This window comes from Coturnix japonica, chromosome 3 (assembly GCF_001577835.2).
Source record: "Coturnix japonica isolate 7356 chromosome 3, Coturnix japonica 2.1, whole genome shotgun sequence".
Classification (NCBI taxonomy): Eukaryota; Metazoa; Chordata; class Aves; order Galliformes; family Phasianidae; genus Coturnix; species Coturnix japonica.
Genome location: NC_029518.1, coordinates 5183141 through 5207145, shown reverse-complemented (window position 1 = coordinate 5207145; position 24005 = coordinate 5183141). Strand labels below are relative to the sequence as shown.

At 39.8% G+C, this 24005-nt stretch overlaps 2 protein-coding genes across 4 annotated transcripts in view; one reads left to right on the top strand and one right to left on the bottom strand.

The window, feature by feature from the left end:
* The window catches only part of XPO1 (exportin 1), a 34348-nt gene extending 14916 nt beyond the window's left edge, over positions 1-19432 (bottom strand). The window contains exons 1-10 of one of the 3 annotated variants that reach the window (XM_015856757.2): positions 19128-19432; positions 15103-15234; positions 11164-11265; positions 7275-7347; positions 1968-2029; positions 1847-1891; positions 1584-1765; positions 1245-1293; positions 1041-1160; positions 811-939 (exon numbers count right to left, since the gene is read on the bottom strand). In XM_015856757.2, coding sequence (XP_015712243.1) covers positions 811-939; positions 1041-1160; positions 1245-1293; positions 1584-1765; positions 1847-1891; positions 1968-2029; positions 7275-7347; positions 11164-11265; positions 15103-15228 — 888 coding nt within the window. In that variant the 5' untranslated portion in view covers positions 15229-15234; positions 19128-19432. Of the gene's footprint in view, positions 1-810; positions 940-1040; positions 1161-1244; positions 1294-1583; positions 1766-1846; positions 1892-1967; positions 2030-7274; positions 7348-11163; positions 11266-15102; positions 15235-17975; positions 18000-18733; positions 18846-19127 lie in introns of those variants that run through there. The other 2 variants (XM_032443638.1, XM_015856760.2) reach the window with 2 other exon arrangements.
* Positions 19378-23351, top strand: LOC116653124. Its single transcript, XM_032443259.1, has 2 exons — positions 19378-20007; positions 23087-23351. The coding sequence occupies exons 1-2, from the start codon at positions 19409-19411 to the stop codon at positions 23349-23351; spliced, it is 864 nt and encodes a 287-aa protein (XP_032299150.1). The 5' UTR covers positions 19378-19408.
* Positions 23352-24005: the final 654 nt, after the last annotated feature.

Genomic DNA, 24005 nt, shown 5'->3' with positions numbered 1-24005 from the left:
AGTGCAAAGCAGAAAGGGAGCATTACCTCCCTTGACCTGCTGGCCACGCTCCTTTTAATGCACCCTAGTATTGGCCTTTTTGGCCACCAGGGCAGGCTGCTGGCTCATGGCCAACCTGTCATCCACCAATTAAAAAAAGAAAATAAAGAAATGAAAGAGAAAATGAAGAAAAACTCCAGTGTCAAAACCGAAATAATTTAGCTCCAAGAAAAAGACAACTTTTAAATCAAATTCTAATTAAAAAATACTACAGATCCTCCTGAAGCCAGCAGTGACGGAGAGGGATGAGGGCAGAGGTGTCTCTTTTGGAAGCACACCTTTCTGAAAAGACCTCAAAGACAGATGAAACCTGCGTTATACACAACTGGGAAAAAAACGGATATAAAACCAGAATCAGTGTAATTATTCGGAAGTGTTATTAAAAAGAAAAAAAAGAAAAAAATTTAGGCCTAAGACTATCCTTACTGAAATGAACAATGATAAGAGCCATCTACAGTGAGCCTTCCATCACAAACTTCTGGCATTTCAATATGCTTAAAGGTGTGCTGAGCACACAGCAGTATCTCACCTACCTGCCACTGCCTTTCTTAGACAATCTGAGAGCACAAAACACAAACACATCAATCCTGCTGAAATACCGCTGTTCCTCCTCATCATAAAGTTTATGTCTCACAAGCAAGTTATAAATACACAACCAAAAGGTACAACAAAAGGCAACATTTCTCAAGAGCTGTATAAACAATATCGACTTGTAAACTGAACCAGGTTCTTAAAAGTTGCAGTGAAAAAAAACATTTACTAAACCATTACCTGTTTTAACTGCATCATGGTCAAGGTAAAAAGTGTTACAAATTGTTCTTCATACTGGCTTACACTGACACCTGCAATCTCTGTGAGGCACTTTAGAGAGACGTTCCGAAACATAGGAACATTTAGGAACTATTGAGAAATAAAAGAAAATAAAGCATTTTACAAAGGTGTTATATGGGATGCATTTTGCCACTTTTCAACTAAAAAGCTATCGCTAATTACATACGTACCTTGTATATTAGTGTGCTGATTAACTTAGTCTCAAAAATATATCCCAGAGGAATCCAGTTCAGAAATCGTAGCAAAGTTTCCAAAGTAGCATGAACTAAAGGAGCATTTTGGGAGTTTTCCTGTAGGAACACATCAAGTGAATATTACTAAGGCATGACTGGGTGTAGGTAGTGTGGAAGAAGTTACGAAAAACTAATACTTACCATCACAAACTGACACAGTTGAAATATCTGAGAGAACTCATTGCACATACTATAAAAAAAAAAATAAAAAAAATGAAGCATTCTCAAGTTGAAAAACAATTCAAACTCTGATTAATTAAGAATAAAGTACTGTGACCACAAAACAGGTTCTCAACGTCTACAAATCCTTGGAAGCATTCAAAAGCAATATCTGATTCTTTACAAATGACTACAACAATGTGTTTTTCTGAAAGAGTCCAAACTGGTACCCACAAAATCTAGCCAAGAAACCCACACAGTGTTGAAACTGTTACCAAAGTATGTGCTGCTTATTAAGGATATAGTAAATAATTTACTTGCCTGTCTTTCAAATGCTTTGCTTTCACTTGAGTTATCTGGCCGCTGGAGAAATCAAACACTTCTTCACTCAATAGTTTAAGGATCACCATGTTGTTCTGACAAAGGCTTTCACTAGTCCTGCTTGCTCCTACAATATCACTTATAAAAGTTGGCCAGTGCTTTGGCCATTCCTGTTTCAGAATCTGAAAAGTGAAACACCCATATTTTAGGTACATAAGCAAAACCAAGTACTCCAGGACAAGATTTAGTGCTTTCCAGCTTACCTGAACAAGAATCATGTTCAGTTTCCCAATATACACCTTCTCTTTCTAGAAAATGGAAAATACAAGTCAGATTAGACATAGTATTTACCTCCCTTTCTTTCCCCTGAAAGAATTCACTTACTTCTACACATGTTGGATCAGACGATGTCTTGATAATTAGGCCAACAACATACTTTTTTATACCTGCAGAAGAATTGAGAAATATTTTAACTAAGCCTGATGTCATTAATATTGTTTCTGATGTAAGATTCTTGCCATATCCTTAAAACAACGGTATTAGGGTGCAAGGCAATTATGAGCTGACTCAAGCCACTTTACATGTAACATGTGCTTGTGCATAATGGCAAATAAATTTCAGCCTATTTACACTCGTGTAAGCATTGTTATTATGCAGAGATGATCCTAAGTTATTTAATGAAATAAGAAAGGTTCAAGATTAATAATTAAATAAGTTACTATATTCACTGAAGAAGAAACATCCCTCGTAGTGCTGTCAAATTTTCTACTTATCAATGCCTAAGATAAGCTCACAATTTAAGAGAATAGTTTTGTTAATTGTATACATTATCTATACATTTTCTATGTGGCTCACTACAATTCCTCTTCTCTGAATGCAGTTCAGGAGATCTAAAGGGTTAAAAACTTATGTTTTAGCATACATATGTATTTTGGTATTCAACTTAATGAAGACAAAATCTATTTGATGTATCATTTTCTATTATTTCTTCAATGAGATAACCAATAACACAGACAAAACACAGATTATTATTATCTAAAGTTATGACCTAACTGAAATGAATGCCTTATTTTAAGAAATTTCATTTTCCCCCTAGCCACTACTCTACACTATATAACTTTGCTAGTACTTCAGCAAAATTAGTCTTTTTCTTTTTAAATTTATTTAAATATTTGAATACAATACAATATTTAAGTATTTAAATATTGTAAATATTTATTTAATTTAAAATTAGTTTGGTTTTTTTTTTTGCATCCTGGCCTGAGCAAAATGAACAGTTAATTCCATTTTTTAATTGCAGTTTCAAGACATTTGGAAACAGCACACACAGAAGTTAGGCTACTAGAAGCATAGCACTCAGCAGCTGCTCTGAAGGTTTTGCTGATGACAAATTAATCTCTTCATTATTATCAGTGAGGGTCAGTACGCACTAATCCAAAAGAACACTTGATAACAAAATATACCATTGTCAAGCACTTTCACAGGTTAACTACTCTTAGCCTGGCATCACGGCCATCCACCACCTCCCCCCCAAAAAACACAAAACCTCACACTTTGATGAAATGCTGAAGTACCCAAATAGTATATATAAGAAGTGTTCAGTGCCAGAAGCTAAACTATTTGTCTATCAAAACTACAGAAAGAATTCAACTTGTTGCAACTCTTGCCATTCTAAAAAGAATCTGAAAGTGAATGCTGTTTGTAAGATTGCTGTCCTGATATTAAAGTTGCCTATTTTTATTTTAAATCTTTGCTGCACTAATAGAATTCAACCATTCATTTGCAACTTTGATGCCACGCTACCATCAACCCAGCCCTGAAAACATCTGCAGATGGAAACAACTGCTCAGCTCCAAAGCTTATCTGCTGTAAAATAAATAAATAAATAAAACGGCAACTACAGATCAACAGACAACCTGAAAAGCCTGACTGTTTTCATGTCATGCTCCGGGCTTCTGAGCTCCTCCATTCATTCAGTCAATGGTCACGTTTTTAATCTATCAAACGTAGCAGCAACTGAAATCTAACGTTTGTTGGTTTTTTTTTCCTTCCTCTTAGGCTTACGTTGCATCTTTCATGTAATCACTTATTTTTTAAGTTGAAAAAGATTATAGTTTCTGCTCTATATTTAACAGCTGGTTTTTTTTATAATCATTCCACAGATAAGATGAAAATACCATTGCTGAGACCAAACCCACAGTCCCAGTTCCTGCTCATGGAGTTGCTCAACTAGTAGAAAACAACAAGTCCACTTCGTTTTAAAATTCTTGGGAACTATCTTCTGCCAGCCTCACTCCAGTACTGCCTTAGAGGCAGTGTTCCTCCCCCTTGCAATCACAGCAGTTAACCAGTATGTTAGCCAAGCTCAGTCAAGCAAGAAACATTCTAATTATTGCTAAGGCTGAACACCAGGCCATTGTCAGAAGGCCTGGAATAGTGCTGTTAGAATTTTCTGGTAAACAAAATGCAAAAACAGGAGAACAAGGACACAGACAGAACTCAGCAACTATAGCTCTCCTGTAAGGCCCTTCTAAAGTTCCTGGATGAGTACTGTGTATTGCAGTCCTCAAATGAAAGCAGCTCCTCCGTAGAGGGAGACATACAGGTAACAACTGAACTACTTTCTGAAGGAAAGCATTTTCACAGGTGAACCAAGCTGAACTGTCAGAGTAAGGAGAGAGGAGAACATCAATCACCACATAACCAACTTCTGCAGTCTGTCTAAACTGACAAATATGCAATATCCTGGTTTCAGCACAGGACATGCTTGAGAATTATATATATTATACTATATATGTATTATACTATTATATATATTATACTATTATATCTCCTCTGGGCCACAATCTCAGTGCAGTTCCTATCATAACAGAGTTCTAGCATGTTATCAGTACATACACAGCTGTAGGTAATCCACATCTTAAGTGGTTACCTTAGGATAAACAAGCATATCTTTTTATGCAATCACAGGGCACAAACTACATTCAGAAAGTATATGCAACCTTGTGCTGCAGATTTATGTTCACAGTAATTTACTAAAATTAGCAAATTTTCTGCTTAAAGATTAAGATGCCATAGTAGAACAAGTGGACGTTCTAATGAAGCAATGTAACAATATTTGGCAGCCAAAAACAGCATTTTAAAATGTAAAGCAGAACTGATCCTTCCATGGATGTTGATATGCATACAAGCATACGCTTATTTGATCATGTTTTGGAACTGCTTACACAGCTTAAGTACCATCTCTTAATGCCAGAAATATCCATTAAGTTATCACCACATAGAAAAATATTTTCTGCAGCGGCTTAAATTATTGCTAAAGCTTTGTACTTAACTCCAAGACCTTTCTATGAGCTACTAAGCATAATCTCTTCAAACACTTCAGGTATCTCTTCCATTTGAAAATAAGGAAAGTTGTACAATCAATTCAAGTTTCATAATGACGTAAGTGCTTATCCTCAAAATGCTCCAGACAAGCTTTATCTGTTCACAGGAACAGTTTTTCATTTCACACTGCAGTATGAAGTGTACCACTGAATTTTAAGACCAAGCAACTCTTTAACTCTGGGCAGGTTTTCACAGAGTAACAGGAAATCCTATTGAGACTACAGCGCAGTAATCAAATCACACCCATCTGAAGTACTATTAAAACCCAACTCTATATTAAAGGAGTAACAGGTCTGGCAGCAGGGCCAGAAGAGCTTAAAATTAAAAGCCATTTAAAAATAAAAGCAAATTTAATGCAGATTCATGTCTAAAGAATATCTTCTGAAAAAAAGACCATTTTGCTGCTTATAAGTGAGATTCTAGGCTGGAGCTAAAACATCCCAGGGCTGAACGAGAAGTGATAACAACACCCTGGCTAACTTCAAGGTCCAAAAAGATATTCCAATGTGTAACTCCAGGTACAGTTAAGATAAAATGTCAAAAGCAAAGATTCAGGCTCTGTAATTACTGACAACTGTTTACTTCCCCTGGATTTTCAGGCAGGCTGTCTTTTCACATAATTGATTCTCAAGTTAGATCTACACTTCTCCTCAGCTGATAAGCACTGCTACTGCTCCAAGAGAAGAATACTACTTTGTAATAAATGGATTTCGTTCCTTCATAACAAAATGAATAACAAAATGAAGGTTTTTCAGCTGTGTTTACTGTACAAACTGAATCAGATGCACTAAGTTTTACAAACTAAGATATAAGCAGAATTAATTGATTTGTGAAGGGATTTATTACAAAGCAGCTTGTTACACTGAATTTTGGTTTCCTGCACCCCCTATTTTACTAGTTACAACTCAAACCAGAAAATGCTGCCAACAAAAGGAGGCAGAAACTTTAACTCAACCAGTCTTCTCAACTCCCAGGTAATTAGACTGTCTAAATAAACTAAGAGCAGTTACCATCTACTATTCCAGCAGAATAAAAACAAAATCCCAGCAACTATTACCAAAGACTACATCAAACTGGATGAGAACTTCAAGGCCAACATGGATCAAATGTCACAGTACACGAGGCATTTGGCTGCTCTTCTACCGATGTACAGGAAAGAACAGAATTAAACGTGACCGGACTGATTTCTCCTAAAATAAGTTAATTTTACAATTTCACTGTGGCTTGTGAAAATGTTCTGAAAGACTTTATTTGGAGATATACATCTGTTGGGATGAAGGATACTTTTTTCTTCAGCAATCTTCAGAAGCACAAAAGGCAAGGAAAGCAAAAATAGAGTACAACTTCAGATAGCAATTGTATCTGTAACATGTTCAGCTACCTACTGCATCTGCTCAGATGATAACAACCAGCCAAACAGTACTACCATGCCTACTAGTAGTGAAGCAAAAATATAAAACACCATCTCAAATTCTGGAGATCATGTCTAAGTCACATATGCATGATTTGGCATCTGAAATCCAGATGTGATAACATGATGCAATGTATGGCCAAGCATCACCTCAGCACCACCACTTACACATTCTATACATTAAGTATTATTAAAACTTGAAACCACTTCTGTACTCTATTTTAGGCACTTGTTCAGTCCCAAACTATCAAATAAGTCTCTCTCTTCATCTTCTCCCATTTGACTGTAGTTTCCTTCAATAGGCATCAATCAATAAGCTGACCATAACTAATTCAACTTACTGATTCCTCCCTGCTTTGCTCCAACAGCCAAAAACTTTGAGAAGATAACTTCTGAATGCTAAAGATAAGTATTCATACTCAGGAAAATGGAAACCCGTGACATTTTAAAGTGAAAACGTAAGATCTTCAGGTTTCTCCCTCAGTTTCTCAATATGGCACAACTGCATTCAACCCCTTTTGGGTTTTTTTTTCCTAGAAGTCTGTAAGGCTGCTTCTAATAGAATTAAGTGAAGCCTTTTCAAGAGCTAGGCTACATCTGCCACTCTTTGAGTGGAGGTAAAGAAAATATTCACAAATGTTGAAGTCCCCCTCTCCAAAAATGAATCTTCACTTTTACTATCACATTTCATCAATAAACTGGCAGTGAAACTTCTGATCACATCTTCACAATGTTAGAAACAGCTCACAGCAGAACACAAATTCAATTGAGTTGAGAAATCAGTATTTAATAAAGAAGAACAATTACGGAATGGTGACAAGTTTTGAAAGTAGTTCTACTTAGTGTTTCTGGAAAAAAAATGTTAAGAGGTAACAACAAAAACCTCTTCCTACCTTCACACTGATTCCTCGGAAGAATCTTCCATCTTGTTTTTATCACATTTTCCAAGATTTGAAGTCCATAATACTGAAATTGGAGAATAGTAAAATGTGAGCATGTTACTGTACAACTAACTCACTGTCAGGATTTTCATTCAATCAGACATTCACATGTAACATCTACGACTTCAAGAACATTAAACTAAAAAAAACTATTAAATATGTCTATTCACCCATTTACTCAAGTTTCATGCATTTTTTTTTCTTTTAATTTTTGCTATACTAAATCCTGCTGTTTGATCATGCTCACACCAGAGAGGAAAAAAAAGAAAGAAGCTCTCTGGTAGACAATTTTGGCCTTCTGGAAAGGAAGAAGTGGCAGCCAGATATGAATTTGCATCATAAATGACTGTCCATACATTCAAGTACTATCACAACCAGGCTCCTAAAATATTTAGCAGCTTGGACGGTCTCAAGTTTCCTATCATTTCTCTAAGAGCTGAAAAAAAAAAAAATAAAAAAAAATCATGTCTCATCATCACATGTTCTGATGCTGGCACTTTCTAAGGAAAGTATTTCCCAAACTTCACTGGTGTGTTACTTTAGGAACAGCAAGACATCCCACAGGTTTATTCAACCTCAATACCCACCCCAATATGGCCAACTATTTCTACTATTTAAAGATGAACTTTCGTGCTCAGTCAAAAAGTATGCTTAAGTTCTTGGAAATTATTTTTTACCTTTCAGGAATTCCTTCCTAGGTTCTTTGCCAAGAACGTTCTATTTGCAAAGGAATTGGTAAGGACGCTCCCTCTGCCCATTTGTCCCTACTGTCAACTCATAGTAACAGGGAGAGAAGTTTTGATGTGATCAAGGTATATAAAACCCCATTAGCATGAATAGACAGCAGAGAAAGGGAGATGAGGAATTTTGCAATAGTTTTATCAGCTTAAGATTAGGAAGAATAAAATAAATCACATCAATACCTGAAAGGTAAATTCATGTTTATACAGTTAAAATTTTGGCTGAGAATAAGAGTTCCTCTTTAAAATGGTTAGTTGTTATATAAAGTAGGATCATTAACATTTCAACCAAAGGGATCACATGGACTTCAGCTTAATAAAAAAACACACAAAAGAAACAACAGAACAAAGCACAATGTAGGTTGTCCCAAACTACATTGTTCTATTAAAATCTTTGCTGTTTTCATCTTAACATAACCTACATTCCCCACATGCTTTCCTTTGTGACCCAAAAACCTCCACTAGATTAACGTGTAGATCCTGGACCTGCAAACCAGTGTCATCTTTTGAGATGCTGGGGCACAGATTAAAAAAAAAATTGAATCTATGGAAAATCATCAAGGTATCTTTTTTATTTTTCTTCAGTGTAAGCAATCGCAGTTCATAAACTGGATTTTAATCTGTAAGTTAACAACAGTTATTAAACACAAAAGCTAAATTAAATCAAGGAAGCATTAATAAAGAAAAATATATGAAAACTGTAAGTTGAATGTTTCACAGGCAGTGATGCATAAATGCCATTTTGTACCTGACCTACACTAACAAAACATTTACAGAAGCTTCTAACAACCTTGGGAATATGACTACTTATGTAAGACAGGGTTAACTGTCCTGAAGCAGAAGCTAGTTGTTTTATTTCTAGCTTGTGTAGGCACACATATTAACAGACTTTCCATGTTAACAGTTAAACAAAAACGCTGTTTGTTTCCAAACATTATTTTCCACAAGCCAACTTAACTGACTTTAAAAATCAGAATGGCATTTTACAAGAATTAAGAAATTTTTTAGAAACTACGGACAGAATTCATCTTCATTCTTTTTCTCTCCCTTAGAGTTTCACTGAAGTACTAGAGATGTCTGTCCTTTTCTTTAATGAAAGTTGCCATACTTTTTCCCCATTATGCACTGAAGAACCCAACTTAAAATCATTTCCTTAGAAGCTATAAAAGTTCACTTTCTATGTTTCTACAGAATTTTGCATGTTTTCTGAGTTCTGTCTTCTGCTAGTCTCTTGTTCATCTCCTCTCACCTCTGGTGCCAGTATTATTCATTTCTAATACTTGTGAGGGAAATGAAATGGGAACAGTAATAAAATCACCATAAATGACCTCTACTCATGCACCTTTATTGCCATGTTGTGTTAAAAGTATCGTGTGCTGGCTTTCTTCGTTGCTGTTGCTGCTTTTAAACTGAAGCTACTTTCAATTGAGTGGCTGCAAAAATTTGTGTTATCTTTATACCAAGGAAATACCAAAATCTCAAAAAAATCTCACCACTGTCAATTTTAAGTTCTGCCATCTGAAGTATCAGAGGTATTTTCATTAATTCATCAAACAATATGTGCAAACATTTAAACTCAGCATAAAACAGAAGCCTTTCCAAAATGCATTTTCTCTTAGTTTATTTCTAATTGTTTAGCAGCAATTCACTACCAAGTTATGAAGATGAGGGACAGGTAACAGCAAAGACTGAAAGAAACCCTATAATGATCCCTATGGTAGAAATTTCTATGATACCCTTATTACTTACTCTATACACCAAATCCCTTCCCTCCCACCTCCCAAGAAACAAAAACAATTGATGAACAGAATTCAGTTAAAGGGAATCAAAAGGGTAGACCTTGTGGAGGCCTGCCGTCAAAGCCTAGCTGTGTCAGTTGCACAGGAAGACACCCCTTTTCTTCCTATTACAAGCAATCAACATAATGGAACATTATGATTAATATCAGGTAGTGTTAACAGCTTTAATTAAAGAAAAAATATGATTGCATAAAAGCCAAATGTCATAGTGCATAAATTTAGCACCAAATCATTTGCAATTTATGTAAATGGAAGAATTCTTTACCTGTTGCTTTCTTTCTGTTCCTCAAATCATCTCATTTTTCACAAGACAAATTTGAGTTTTTAAAAATACTGTTGGTAAATCAACTTAAAAATTAGTAATGTCTGTCAGTATAATAAGCAAAGTTTACCAGGCAAGCAAACAGGCAAACACTGTTACTTAATGGTTAGCACTTTGAGGAAGTTCTTTAAATTCTTTTTTCCTAAACTTTAAAGTAATGAAATTGAACTCTTTCACAAATACCTCCTGAATTCAGAGACCATCCAACCATGATTATTTCTTTTCCAACACAGTTGCGTATCAAGCAGAAAACCATGCCTATCAATTACTTAGGATAATAATTATCAAACTTAAGACAGTGGAAACATTTCAATCAACTTTTCTGTTCAATCTGCAGAAATCTTATTCTAAAGTAAAACCTGTAAAGGTATTGTCAAAAACTGAACGCTATCCCTTTGACACTATCACGATGGATTGATTTACAATGGCAGTGCAAAGCAAGTTTGTTTTCTATATTAGTAAAGACTAATCTCATACTACAACGAGTTTGAGGTGCTCAACTTTCATCAACTGTTCAAAATAGTGGCCTGTTTCTATTTTGTCTTCAATACTCTTAGGGACAAATTATCTCCTCAGTTACATGCACATGGCTCTCATTCCATCAAAGACAGCCAAGCACTTAACCAAGAACAAAATGTAATGAAAAGCCTCCTAGAGCCACATGTATACACCGATCTTTGAAGTGGCATTATGCATGTATATGTGCCTTGAAAAAAAAAAAAAAAAACTTAATTCCAATTCAGTTCTTCCTTTCTTTCTTTCCCTTCCTTCCTTTGAAAAAGGAGGAATACTCTTGTGAACATAACAAAAGATTTAAATATTTTGTCCATTTATAGTTTCTGTTTAAAGCCACCTTTGGTAATAAGACAACAAAATTGTGGTTTGAATCAAAAGTCTATGGCTAAAAATGAGATACCTTCCTCAAAGTTCAGGAGTGGAAGAAAGATGAAAATCAAATAAATAAAAGTTTATTTGCTTACTTTGGTATTCATATTCTGAGAGAACTCCAAAATAGTATCAACTCTTGTCCATGCATCAGGATGTTCTTTTAAGTGAGTCAAGACTTCTTGAGCCATTCTTTGCTAAAAGAAAATTTGGAAAAAAAAAATTATGATTATTTAAGGAAATATATATATAGTAAAATTAAATATATTAACATCATGTCACCTTTGAAACAAGTATTCAAGACTTAGAACAAAATGAGAAGCAACAGATCACAGATTTCCTTCTGTCAATTATAGCTTATTAACAATCAAATTCAAGAAATGCACTACTGCAAGATGGTCACTGACTTACTTCCACTCCTCCATACAGAACGGTCAATCTAAATCAATACCAAACGTAAGAAAAGCACACTCAAGGAAAGTATACTAGAGATGGAATCTGTCCTCCTTTCAACAAATCTAGATAAAATTTTATCCAAGGGCACCCTAGCTTGCTTTCTTGTTTTATTCTGAAGAACAACTGAGCAGAACCAAAACTCTCCATTTACCCTATTTGAGAGGAAACCCATTATGTATCCACTAGCTTAGAAAAGCAGAAACTACTTGGGGGGCAGCAGGCCAGCTGGTCATGCTAGTCCTTAGGTTTTTCCTTGAGACTGACACTGCCAATTACTAGATATCACAGCTGCAATAACTTGCAAAACCTCATCTGAGCCAACTACGCATAAAAACAGCTCAACTAATTTCAGATATCTTTTTCAGGCCTGCATTTTCATAAACATCCGTTTTAGAAAGCCTAATGTTAGCCATTTTTAAAGATGCAGTATACCAACAAACCCTGCTGTAAACTGCATCGCCTACAAGCACCGGACAGACACTGCCTTCCAACAACATGAACATCTTCCAAGTTACAAGAAACAAGTAACGTGACCATCAACAGAACTCATTCTTTCACTGCAGGGCAGATCCAATTCAATGGAATTAAAGCAGTTACCACTTTAACTTCCCCAGTTACAACTTTATTACAGATAGCAGATTTCTAGTTAGTTGCAAGAGTGTACTTGAGCTGCTGGGGAAAAAGGAAACATCTACATGCCTTCCCTAACACAGAAACCCCATCAAGACTCAATCAATAAGAGATCAAATAAAAATTCAGAGCTGAAACAGTAAACAGCAAGGATATATGAAGTATCTATGAGATATCAGCATCTCTTCTTAAGACTACTCGCTATAGTAGAGCATTCCACAGTCTAGCACCGACTTTGAATTGCACATCCTGGTAGGTGCCACATCCACTAATACCACACATACATTCATTTTTACTTAAAAAGGCAGTACAACCATTCTCATACAGTTCCACAGAGGTAAAATATTCAGCAATTTTGATGTAGTTCAGCTGTACTAAGAGGGAAAGAATCATTTCCAGGCTCAACTTGAGCACTCTTTTATACTGAACCTTCTTAGTGCTTCTAATACAGGTGACGTATCACAAAACCAAGCATCAATACCAACAAGAAACATGGTCAATATCCTTCTCTCAGGTCCTATAAAATACACTCCCTTACCCACTAATATCTAACATGACTGGACAGCATCTCCTGTTACATGCAAGCAGTAATGCTTGACCAGGACTGAAGCCTCTGTTCTGTTGCCACAGAACGGAAAAATAAGCGAGTACAACCTTTCAGAGCACAGGACAGTCTAACAAACCAATAGAATGTAAGTGTCTGTGATGAGCAAAGCTAAACATCTGTCTGAGCTGTCTCAAAACTTATCACCTGTTGGAGCATTCTTTCTTTCAGAAAATACATGGGGGGGAAAAAAAAACAAAACAACAGCTAAGAATAGAAAAAAAATCTCCAAGTCTAGGAAAGAACAGCTTGTATTTGCCTACAACAGATCTTCGGATAGTTTTGCAAGCGGTAGTAAGAACTAAGCAAAAGACAGGAGATATTCAGAGATGAGGGGAAATGGCCTCAAGTTGCACCAAGGTAAGTTTAGGTTGGATGTTAGCAACACTTCTTTACAGAAAGGGTAGCTAAGTACTGGAATAGGCTCCCCAGGGAGGTGGTTGAGTTGCCATCCCTGGGTGTGTTTAAGAGCCGTTTGGATGTGGTGCTCAGGGATATGATTTAGCAGAGGGTTGTTAGAGTTAGGGTACTATGGTTAGGCTGTGGTTGGACTTGATGATCTTCAAGGTCTTTTCCAACCTGGGTGATTGTATGATTCTAACTGAATGCTTACTCAGTAATGTAATACTTACACGTAACTCACTTAGTTTAAGTAGCTAAGTTTACTGAAGTTCACAGCTTGCAGTCTAAGGCTTTCACCAAGTTAAAGAAAGGAAGGTCCCCAATTCTAGCCAGAGGATAACAGATTCATCCCTCAGCAGGAGATACTAGCAAGTTAATCAGTACTGCATCCCTGCCAGCATACAGAGGAAGGATCCAATGAGGAATAAGAAGGCCCCGGTTCCAAACATTACTGTTGGTCTGAACGCACATGTAAGGTGTAATGCTTGATCCTATGATATACAACAGTTTTAAAACCAGTAAGAAGGTCCAGTATAAAAACTTAGAAGAATTTGACCCAAACTCAGGTGTAGTAACCCTACAGTTGGAATGAGTGGAAAGAACTGTATGCTGGAATCTACAAAGGGCATTATCTCACTGGAGCTGCCCTCCATAATGGGGCTGCTAACTGCGAGTGGATAAAGTCTCTGGTGGTATGAGTGGGACCCCATGAAAGATGAAGCAAGGGCTGATTTAGGTGGCACAACTCCTAATGCAAGAACAATGGCAACTTGACCACTATGTTTAGGGTTAATCCTTTAGTCTTAGGATACTACAAGCACCATCTGCATTTAACTGGCAAATTTGCTATGCTGACTTAAGAGAACAAAAATCTCTACTATTGAAAGCAAAAGCTAGAAGCAGCTTTCTGTGACATCATAATTTTAAAACCTAACACTAGTAGCTATTTGGGATGTTGGAACCTGAAATTGCAAGTGTCTCAAGAAAATAACCATGGGATTTTAAACATTGGAATTAACATTAGAAAGCCATACACAAGCGTTTCATTAAAAATACACAAAGTATGTACAGGCAAGTATTTTTTTGTTTATTCTAATAGTTGGAAGGAGAAAAGCAAAGGCATCAGCTACTCATCTCATTAATTTATTTTTACTGTTGCACAATAATACACAAGTAATAGTTGCTTGACACTGAAACTCTCCATTTCTTAAGCACGGACGATTAAAACTTGCTGTAAAAGAAACTATGCCAACATCCTTGGTAGCAATACATGCCATCAACATTGAGCCTTCCTTCCCCCATAGTTCAAAAAATCAGTAAAAGCAACATGTATGAGATTCAGTTTCAAGACAGGATGCTTGCACACTCTCTCCTCAGACTTCACATTAAGGCCAAAGAATAGCATGAGAATAACCTGTGTGCAAACACACACACACAAAAAAAAAAACAGTAATATGGGGAAAAAAAAATAGATAAAAGGGCAAAATCTCTTAATGCCTCTAATATGCTTCTTCGTAAGTATAAATATCCTAACACTACAAATATTTTTCTCTTTAATATAATCCTTCAGTGAGGCCAATACTGAGTTTCTGACTTCACAATCCCATCCAGAATAGTAACAGGTAATTCAGACTTTCCTGAAACACTGAGGTACAGGGGGTGAGCCGCAAGCAAAGACGCTCATGCTAAATTGCACTTACTCATCTCTTCTAACAGAAAAAGGCAAGCAAGGTACAAAAACACACTGAACTAACATTTCAACATTAACTGCATCGGGACTACTTTAAACACAGGCATACAAATCACCAATTATATTCTTGTCACCAGCACAGAAAAGCCATTAAGATTAGTATTTTTACTCAAGTAAATTAATTTTGCTCAACTGATTTGCTGCTACAGTGTTAAACACAGTCCATAAACACAGGATCCAAGTTCACGTTACCTGTGCACCTTCTCCATGGTACAAGCAGTTCACGACATTGTCCAAAAGATTGATATCCAGTTTCTGATTAAAATCCAGCAGCTGACGAGCTGCATGGTCCGCTAACATTGTCATAATTGCTGGCATAGATTACTGGAAGAAAAAAAAAGATTTCTTTGATCAATAAATTTATTATCAGACACAATCATGTAAAGTGATGCTTCTAAAGCACATCATTTAATTGACACAAGCTATCTCAGCAATACTGAATGGCACAACACTCCCACCACTGCTAAGCAAGCGACAAACCTGTACTTAAAATTCATACAGTACTACCTTAACCCACCTCTCAGGGTGTTCATCCAGTACAATGTACAATGGCAGTTTAACCAGTGAGCTATAGAATCAAGCAAGCTAAGCAACTGTTTAGGAAGTAGGCAGCAGCCCCTACTATTCTCTGAATATCTGTAAATGTGTAAGTTTGATAGACCTAGCATTGCTACAGTCAGAACACATCCTAGTGACTGCAACAGATTTTTAAGCTTTCAAGGCAAAAGTGCACATCTGCAAATCCAGCTCTGAAAGCTTCTCAATGAACAGTTCCAGGAGTGAAACGTTACCTAGGTACTTGGTAAAAGTTAAACAGACCATCTTTCGTTTGCTTGGGAAAACAGCTCACAAACCCAGAAGCAAAAAATTATCACTGAAATTAAGAGAGGCATTCAAGATGTGACACTTGAAGGCATTCCACATTAGAGCACCTGGTAGAATTTACTGAAAATCCTGCTGCAGTTACCTGGCACTTAACACCCCCAACACAAGTATCAACTCCACATCCCAGGCCTAGTAGCCCTGCCTTATGAAGACAGTCAGGTGGGCTGTACACCATGTTGCATGTACAGATGCTTACCAGCTGGTGAACAGTAGATGAAGATGTTCACAGACAGTAAGCAAGTAAGCCAAAAGCCACCAAGCCATGCATCAGAAGTTACACTCCACTCTGGTCTTTTTATATCACCACGCCTATTGCAGCAGCTGACCGAGTGCACTGCTCTCCTCCCCCAATCACCAATAAATATAGCGCTTTCTCCTACCCCCCTTTCTCTATAGCAGCTCTCAGCCATTCACCCTCATTTTCAGTCTTCCATAGAACTACAAATTTCATACTGAAATTGAGAAATAGCCTGAAGTCTGGAGAACTGCAAGGTCACTCAAGAAGTTATATTTGATCCTGCAGCATGTTCAAAGATACCATCCACAAGTCTTTTATAAACAACCCCATATGCACACACACAAAATAAAATAATAAAAAAAAGACAGAGCAACCCTACCTCAGAGTAAACTGGAAATCAGTTCTGCTCTTACTCAACAGTTTTATGTGTGAATAAGAATGAACGTAATCCCTTACTTCAATCTTATGCTTAAGAATAAGGAGCAAGAAAAACTTGTGACTCAAGTAACTGCTGAGTGAAAGTCCAATAGAAACATGCACACTGGGAAAATCTTTTGCTTAGTATATACATTTGCAAGTATTATCCGATGGTTTTATTTTGATACAGACCTAAAACAGTTAAAAAAATACATTTTTCTTGTATTTTGCTTTAAAAGAACTCATGTAACTATTACTACTGCACTACTGTAACCATTTTTAAATGCTAACATCATCATCCTATTGACCTTTATACAATACCTACCCAGAAAAACATGAGGAAATAAACATCAAGTAGAAACCAAAATTAATTGGCCAACACATCTCCACCCAACTCCAAAAACTTTCAGAACTGTTAAGTATGGAAGCAAGCAGAACAGCAGCAAAAGCTCATTTCCTTTCACTAACTTATAAGGGTACTTAAAAATTTCACCTGGAAGAAAGGCAACAAGCAGCAGCACTCGAAGAAATCCAGCCCACTACCAGGCAATGCAACTGAGGGCGTTAATAGTGCTGCCGGACACACGTGCTTCCTCATCCTCAACATCTGCCCTCATGGCTGTGGCATGAGCCAGTGAAGCAGCTTCTGAACTCTAAGAACATTTTACATTGATGGTTCCTTGGACAGAAGCACACAATGTGCACCTGGGCCTTTTTCAGTAGTTTTTACACTATCCTAATGCCATGAATCATTATGACAGTTTTTAGGTAACAGAGATGAATTGTTTGCAGAAGGTTCCTGCCTACATAGCAAGACCACTCCACAAGGCCAATACTGAGATAAGAACCGGTTACAGCTAGTCCTTGGTACAGCAACCAGCGAAGTATCCCACAAAGGAACTTTCCATCCCTAATAAGGTTAAAAAAAGACCAGAGTTCAACTAAAGGACATACTGAGATTACCACCACGGTTCCAGAAATACCCCCCCAGGACCCCTAACACCACAAAAGGAGGGTGGATGTGCAAGGAGGTGGAACACAACGCCAATGATTTTGGGAAATAGTATTGCATACGGATGCATTTGCTGGGAAAATCATTACATATGTAACACAAGTATCGTATATAAGCTGAAGATTTTCTGAACCAAGTATGGATATAGGTGGAATATCATCCGCGCACCTGCAGCACAATGAAGAATACCTGCTTCTTAACATCAGGTTGATCTTAAGAAGTTTCATTCAGACAGAAGTTAGGCTGGTAACACTAGGAACCAAAAGGAACAGCCACGTGATGAACAGAAGCTATTAACCAAATGAAGGCAAAAAGGAAATGTTTTGAACAGGGTCCTTTGCCACTCCCAGCATTATCTTCACACTGACCTGCCTACCAGCAAACTGACTCAGAAACGGCTTTGTGGTCACCATCAACGGCAACCGGCTCTAATTCCAACTACCAACACCGGGCACACACCACACACATCACACCTCCCATTCACTGCTCTTCTGCACACTCATCCCAAAATACCTGGACGTGAGCAGCTCTTAGACCACTATCCTCATGTCAACACTAAAGAGTTCTTCACCATTAACAATAAGTGAGGTAATAGAAACTAGAGGGAAAAAAAACAAACATCTCAGCTACAATGTAGTAAGAATATGACATCTACCGAAGGTCAAACGAACTGCATTTGTCAAAAACTTTACACAGCTATCCCAACTCTCAGCGACACAGGACCTTCAGCTCTACACAACAGTTCTCTTCTTGATATAGACTCAACTCAGTATATCCTGTGGAGAAACAAAACAATCATTTCACAGCAAGCAGCATTCTCTGCAGCACGGCTTCTACGCGACTACACGAGGCTCCCCGGGACGATCACTCGAGGCGGGCAATCTACCCACCGCCCCTCGCCGAGAGCCACCCCGTGCGCACGGCATCCAACACAGCGTGGCTGGAGTTCGCCCCTTCATCTATGCGTGAACGGCGCACGCCGACGGCCCAGCGCCTTCCCGGGACACGGCGGCCCCGGCAGGGACAGAGGCCCGGCCTTGCGGAGCGGCCCCTCCCTCCCTGCCCGCGTTCTATACGGGGCCCCCACGTGACGCGGGCGGACGTTTCAATACTGCTGCACAGACACACCAAAATATTTCTGGAAACTTCCACTCCTAATAATTCACACACTGAGGGCCCCGCCGCTCCCCGCGCCCGTTCCCTGCCTGCCGGGCTCCTCGGGACGCCCCACCGGCCCCGGCCCCACCGCTTTTCCCGCTCCGCCCGCTCACCTTAATGCTTCTGTGACCTTTTGCTTCAGAAAGTAAGGGGTGGGGGATTCGGGTTCCTAACCTCACGGCAAAAAATATAACAATGGAGAGGAAAATAAAAAGCCACCCTCCCCTAAAAAAAAATTAAAACCGAGGTAAGAGGAGGCTCCACACACCCGGCCCCCGCCGGCGCCGTTCCTGCTCCCGCTCGTCCCGGCCTGGCCCGGCACAGCACGGCACAGCACGGCAGGGCACAGCACGGCAGGGCTCGGCTCGGCCCCGGCCCGGCGGCCCCAACCGGCCGCAATGCGCCCTTCGGGCCCGGCGCGTGGTCGCGAGGCGCCTCGGGGGAGGGGAGAGACACGGAGCTCGATGCGGCGCCGCCGCCTCCCGGCGCAGCTCGGGGTAACTCTACCTGCTGTGCGGCCGCGGCTGCGTGACGACTCGGCTGCGTCCCGCTCGGCTGGCTCCAGGCCTGGGCCCTCGCGGCTGCTCCTCCCGCGCCTGCCGCCCTTCCTTCGGCCTGGCGGGCCCTCAGTTCGGCCCCGTGCCCATCCCCCCCTCCCCCCCGCTCAGCGCTAAACTTCGTCCCTCAGCTGCGCCGGCGGCTCCCCCCACGAGCTCCCCCGTCAGCGGGACGCGCGGCGGCGGCAGCGAGAGCAACGGCGACTGAGCGCGGCGCCTCTCCCCCTCCTAATGCCACAGGCTCGGAACCGGCTCAAACCGGTTCAGACTGGGAGATTCCATCTCGGTTTAGTTTTCAGCCCATGGCGCCGCGGAGCGTTTGGAAACCTCAGGCCTCCGCCCAGCGAGCGCTCCCATTGGTCCCGAGCGATGGCGCCTAGCGAGCGACCTGCGCGCTCATTGGGCGGGCGGCACGTCAATCCGCTGAGCCCCTCGGAGGCGTGCGGGGAGCGAGCGGCGACGAGCGAGGATTGGACAGACGGGATCCGCCCCCTCCCCGACAGCGCGCGAGGGGCGGGCTGCTGCGCGCTGATTGGCCGAGCCGAGCTGTCAGTCAGAGGATGGCCCGCCTTCAAGTTCTCAAACGGCGGGCGGAGGAACAAACTGCCTTTCTATTGGTTCGCAGCTCGGCGCCGAGAGCGCGGCCTGTGCGCTGCCCTGCCGTGGAGGGTGGCGTTCGGTCCGTTCGGTCCGATGGGCCGTTGTGTTGCCGCTGGGCCGTTGTGTTGCCGATGGCTGTGGAAAAACACAGCGCCGAGAGAACGGGGCGGCGGCGGCGGACTGTGTTGCGATGGCGGGCTTTACCTCACGGCCGCCCTCGCCTCAGGGAGGTGGGTGGCGAAGTGCCTCTATCTCGCAGATGAGGCTGTGTCCCCTCAGTGGAAGGGGAGGATGTGGGGGAGGACTGAGCGCTGCCCCACCTCCAGCACGGCCCTGTCCGGCTCCTTGTGGTGCGTCCAGTGCAGCATCCGCTTCTTTGCCATCTCTGTAAATTCTGAGCTGTAATAGAGATTAAATGCCGAGCTGTAATAGAGATTTGGGTGCTGTGGTGTTTTGGGAAGTTTTATCATGTCCTTAACGGTTCTGAATATACTCTCCTGTGTATAAACGAGATATGGGTGATAAACTTTGGTATGGGTGTAAGTTGCTAAGCTGTGTTCTTACACTTGAAGTACTATAACCTTTAAAATGAAGTGCTACTCACAGAACATAATATGCTTAATGAATACGCTCTACAATTCCTTTGCTTTCCCAATGCTCCCCAAAAGCGTTACAAATTACAAAGCTGAAATGGAAATTGAGGGACGCAGTGAGATCTGTATCCCTTTACGTACACAAAACCATCATCAATACAGAAGCTATGCAAGTGTTTTGCCCTGATAGTCAGAGCCACTGACACATTGGTTGTATAAGCCTCTCAATTACTGTTTGTTTTCATGTCTGGAGGCTCCAAGAAGTTTGTGGGTTTAACCCTCTAGGACTTTACTTAAATAAAAAAATAAAAATCTGTAGTAGAACTGGATTGAGTATGGAAAGCAATACATGGCTGTAGCATGCTGGGGATAGTAACAGGCAAAGTGACTAACTGTGAGACCTCATTGGTGGTGAGGATTGGCTTCAGTGTAACTCACACCAATGTTAAATGGAGCATTCGGTAGTATTAGAATGATTAGTTGTTCAAGTTGCCCAAATCTTTTTTTTTCCTACTTGGTTATTCTTTAACTGTTCCTGTTGGCAAAAACATTTCAATATGTGTTGAAGCTAATGGATAATTCTAGCTTAATAAAATCTGCTGACTTTTTTTTTTTTTTTGTAGACAAATGCTGAAGTTTTATCAGAGAACACTGGTGACTTTATAACGGTTTATTCCCTTCTGTGTTGCGTAGGTCACAGATATGCATATAATGTTGAGTCCTTGCTGCCAATATCTTAAATCCTAACTTTAAATAAAGCTTTATGCATCTTTAGAAACCAACAAGCTTCTGTAAAAGTGTTTAAGAAGTTAGTGGGTTTAAGTGCAAGCTAATTCTTTCAATAGAGGGCCCTTTAATAGGTTTGTATGTACTCATGCTGGGAGTTTATTCTGATACATTAAAGGAACTGAGCTACTATCTAAAATAATACGTGAGATTATGAAATTGCAAAGTGTGTGCAATAGTTCAGAATTGAATTAAAGAATTAGAAACTCTCAGTAAGTTGTCTCCTGGTGCATTTGTTTCTTGAGCTAAGGATGCTTTTGATACCACAATATGAAAGGGGAGAACGTTTACCGTGATAAATACTTAATATGTAATGACATATTGTGTTTCTAATCTGAATAAGCGTTTCCTCACCAATGGCAAATCTCTGAAGAGAAAGCTCAGTGGTCAAAAGTAAGTCAATACATCAAAATTTTAGCCTAGCAACACCACACTCATCTTGCTGTGAGCATGAAGTAGCACTTTAACAACAAAAGAACTCAACAGATGTGAACAGTGCTGATGGTAGGAAGTCACAGAAAGAAAACTTACAGTTCTTTTTCCTGAAGTTTTCCACCATTACTGGTAGTATGCATCCAGCCATGAGGCTACTGTTCTGTGTTCAAGAACTATGTTTTACCTGTGACTTTTATTCATTCCTTCTCTGAAAATTAACACTTCAAGATTGTTTATGTAACAATTCCCAATGGAGAAAATCAGTTGCATCTACTTGTACTTTACTCATAACTGTGATTTTCAACTGCTTTACAAGTTGTGAAAAAGTCTTAAAGTAATCCCAGCAGAAAGCTTCCATTTCATATAATCAGAATGGGTAGATCTAGCAAGACCCTAACAGGTTAAAAACAGGGTTGTAAATGTCCTGGAACAGGCTGCCCAGTGAGGTTGTGGATGCCCCGTCCTTGGAGGTGTTCAAGACCAGGTTGGACGGGGCCCTGGGCAACCTGATCTAGTAAAGGTGTATGTTTGGTGGCCCTGCTAGGCAGGGGGGTTGGAACTACATGATCCTTGAGGTCCCTTCCAACCCGGGTCATTCTGTGATTCTGATTCTGTGATTCTAGGACACAGAATTCTAACTAGCCCTGGTGTTCAAAGCAAACTGATGTAGGACACCAAAAAACTGGATATGTTGTGAACTCCTTTGGGTTGTGTTCGCTTTTTTCTGTTTGAAAACTTTTGTTTGAATTTTTGTGCAGGAGTAGAGTTGAAGTCCTTGATTTTTTTTGTTAAATTGAATTTTCACTGTTTTAATTTAAATTAGTTATTCTTTTTGGAAGGTTAGATGGAGATTTTCACACTTCCTTCAGCTATCTGTAAAGCCCCCCAAAGAATCAAAACACTTTAAAAATGTATATGCTTGTAAAAAATCATAACAATAGAAAATACAGTGGACCTTTGTTTGATGTACTTGAGTATGGGGCTAGTTTCCTACCTAGGAAGTTATCACTAGCTTTGCTTATCTCAAATAGCACTTTAAATGTTTTGGTAGAACTGTTCCTTCTCTCTTTATTGCAAGCTGTGGCTTAATGTGCTGTAGATAGAATACTTCTCACCTCTCTTCTGCACAAAGCTTGATAAAGGCTGGTTCATAAGTGGGGTGCAACCTTGAAAAGCAGCCATTTTAGCAGGGCAAGTATACCGGGATCTCAACTTATTTCTAATTAACGTAGTAGCTAATATAAGGTTACACTTTCGATGCTACTGATGTCTCCTTTATTACACCTTCAGTCTAGAATTTAGACCTTACTGAAGCCAACAGGAAAGTTTGCTTTGGTTTCAGGTCAGCAGTTTGCCCTGGTAGTGACAAAAGCTAACTGTGTACTGGGCTGTATCAAGAAGAGTACAACCAGTACGTGAATTGATTATTCCTTCCTGTTCGCTACTCGTTAGGCTGCGTCTAGAACACAGTGCCTATTTTTTTTTGGTCCTTCAGTACAAGGAAGATGTTGAAAATTCCACACAAGTGCAGAGTAGGCCAGTCAGCTGGGCTTCTTCCGTCTGGAAAAGACACAACGGAGGGGCCACCTACTATCAGCTCCCCAGTACCCAGGCTGACTTCTACAAGAAAGGGTGAGACAAGTTCTTTATTTAGATGTAAAGTAGGAGAACAAGAGGTGAGAGGTATAACCTTTATTGAGAGGTTCCTGCTGGAAATGAAGGGACTACTTGTCATTATAAAAATAAGCATAACAATGTAAGGCTTAGCTTGGTCTAAATTCAGTATTGATCATCATCATAGTATCATAGTCTTGTGCGGGTTGGAAGGGGCCTTAGAGATCATCGAGTCCAACCCCCGGGATTCGAGCCTCTGTGTAGCAGAGCGGCACTTCTACCACTTGCGCCACAGGGGGGATTCGAACTCCAGGCCCCAGTGCGCCACCGGAGCACACAATCCTCTCTTTACTGTCTAAATCTGGTCAAACTAATTCTGCACTTATTTATTCCTGTATGGAACACCTGTCTTGATGAATGTCCCAGATCTATGATTTCAGAGAAGCCGTAAAAAGAATAGTAACAGCATTTGCAGATAATGTATAAATTAGAAGGTGTTATAATCCGTAGGAAGAAATAACATAGCCCCAAAATCTTAGAAACTAAATGTTACTGAATAGAGAGGAAAAATAAGAACTTTTATATCCTTGGGGGGAAAAAAAAGTCAATTTGAAGGCAAACCTGGAAGATAGATAAACACCTGTTTGTTTCCTGTGTTCCGTGCATTGGTGCACAGGCACTTAGTTGGGCTGCCATTGATGCTGAATTTCCAATTAGAGTTCCTTTATTCTGTAACTTAGGTCCTGTTTTACTGGCTTGTGGTCCTACTCCAGGCTCAGCGCATCTATTATCATTGTCAG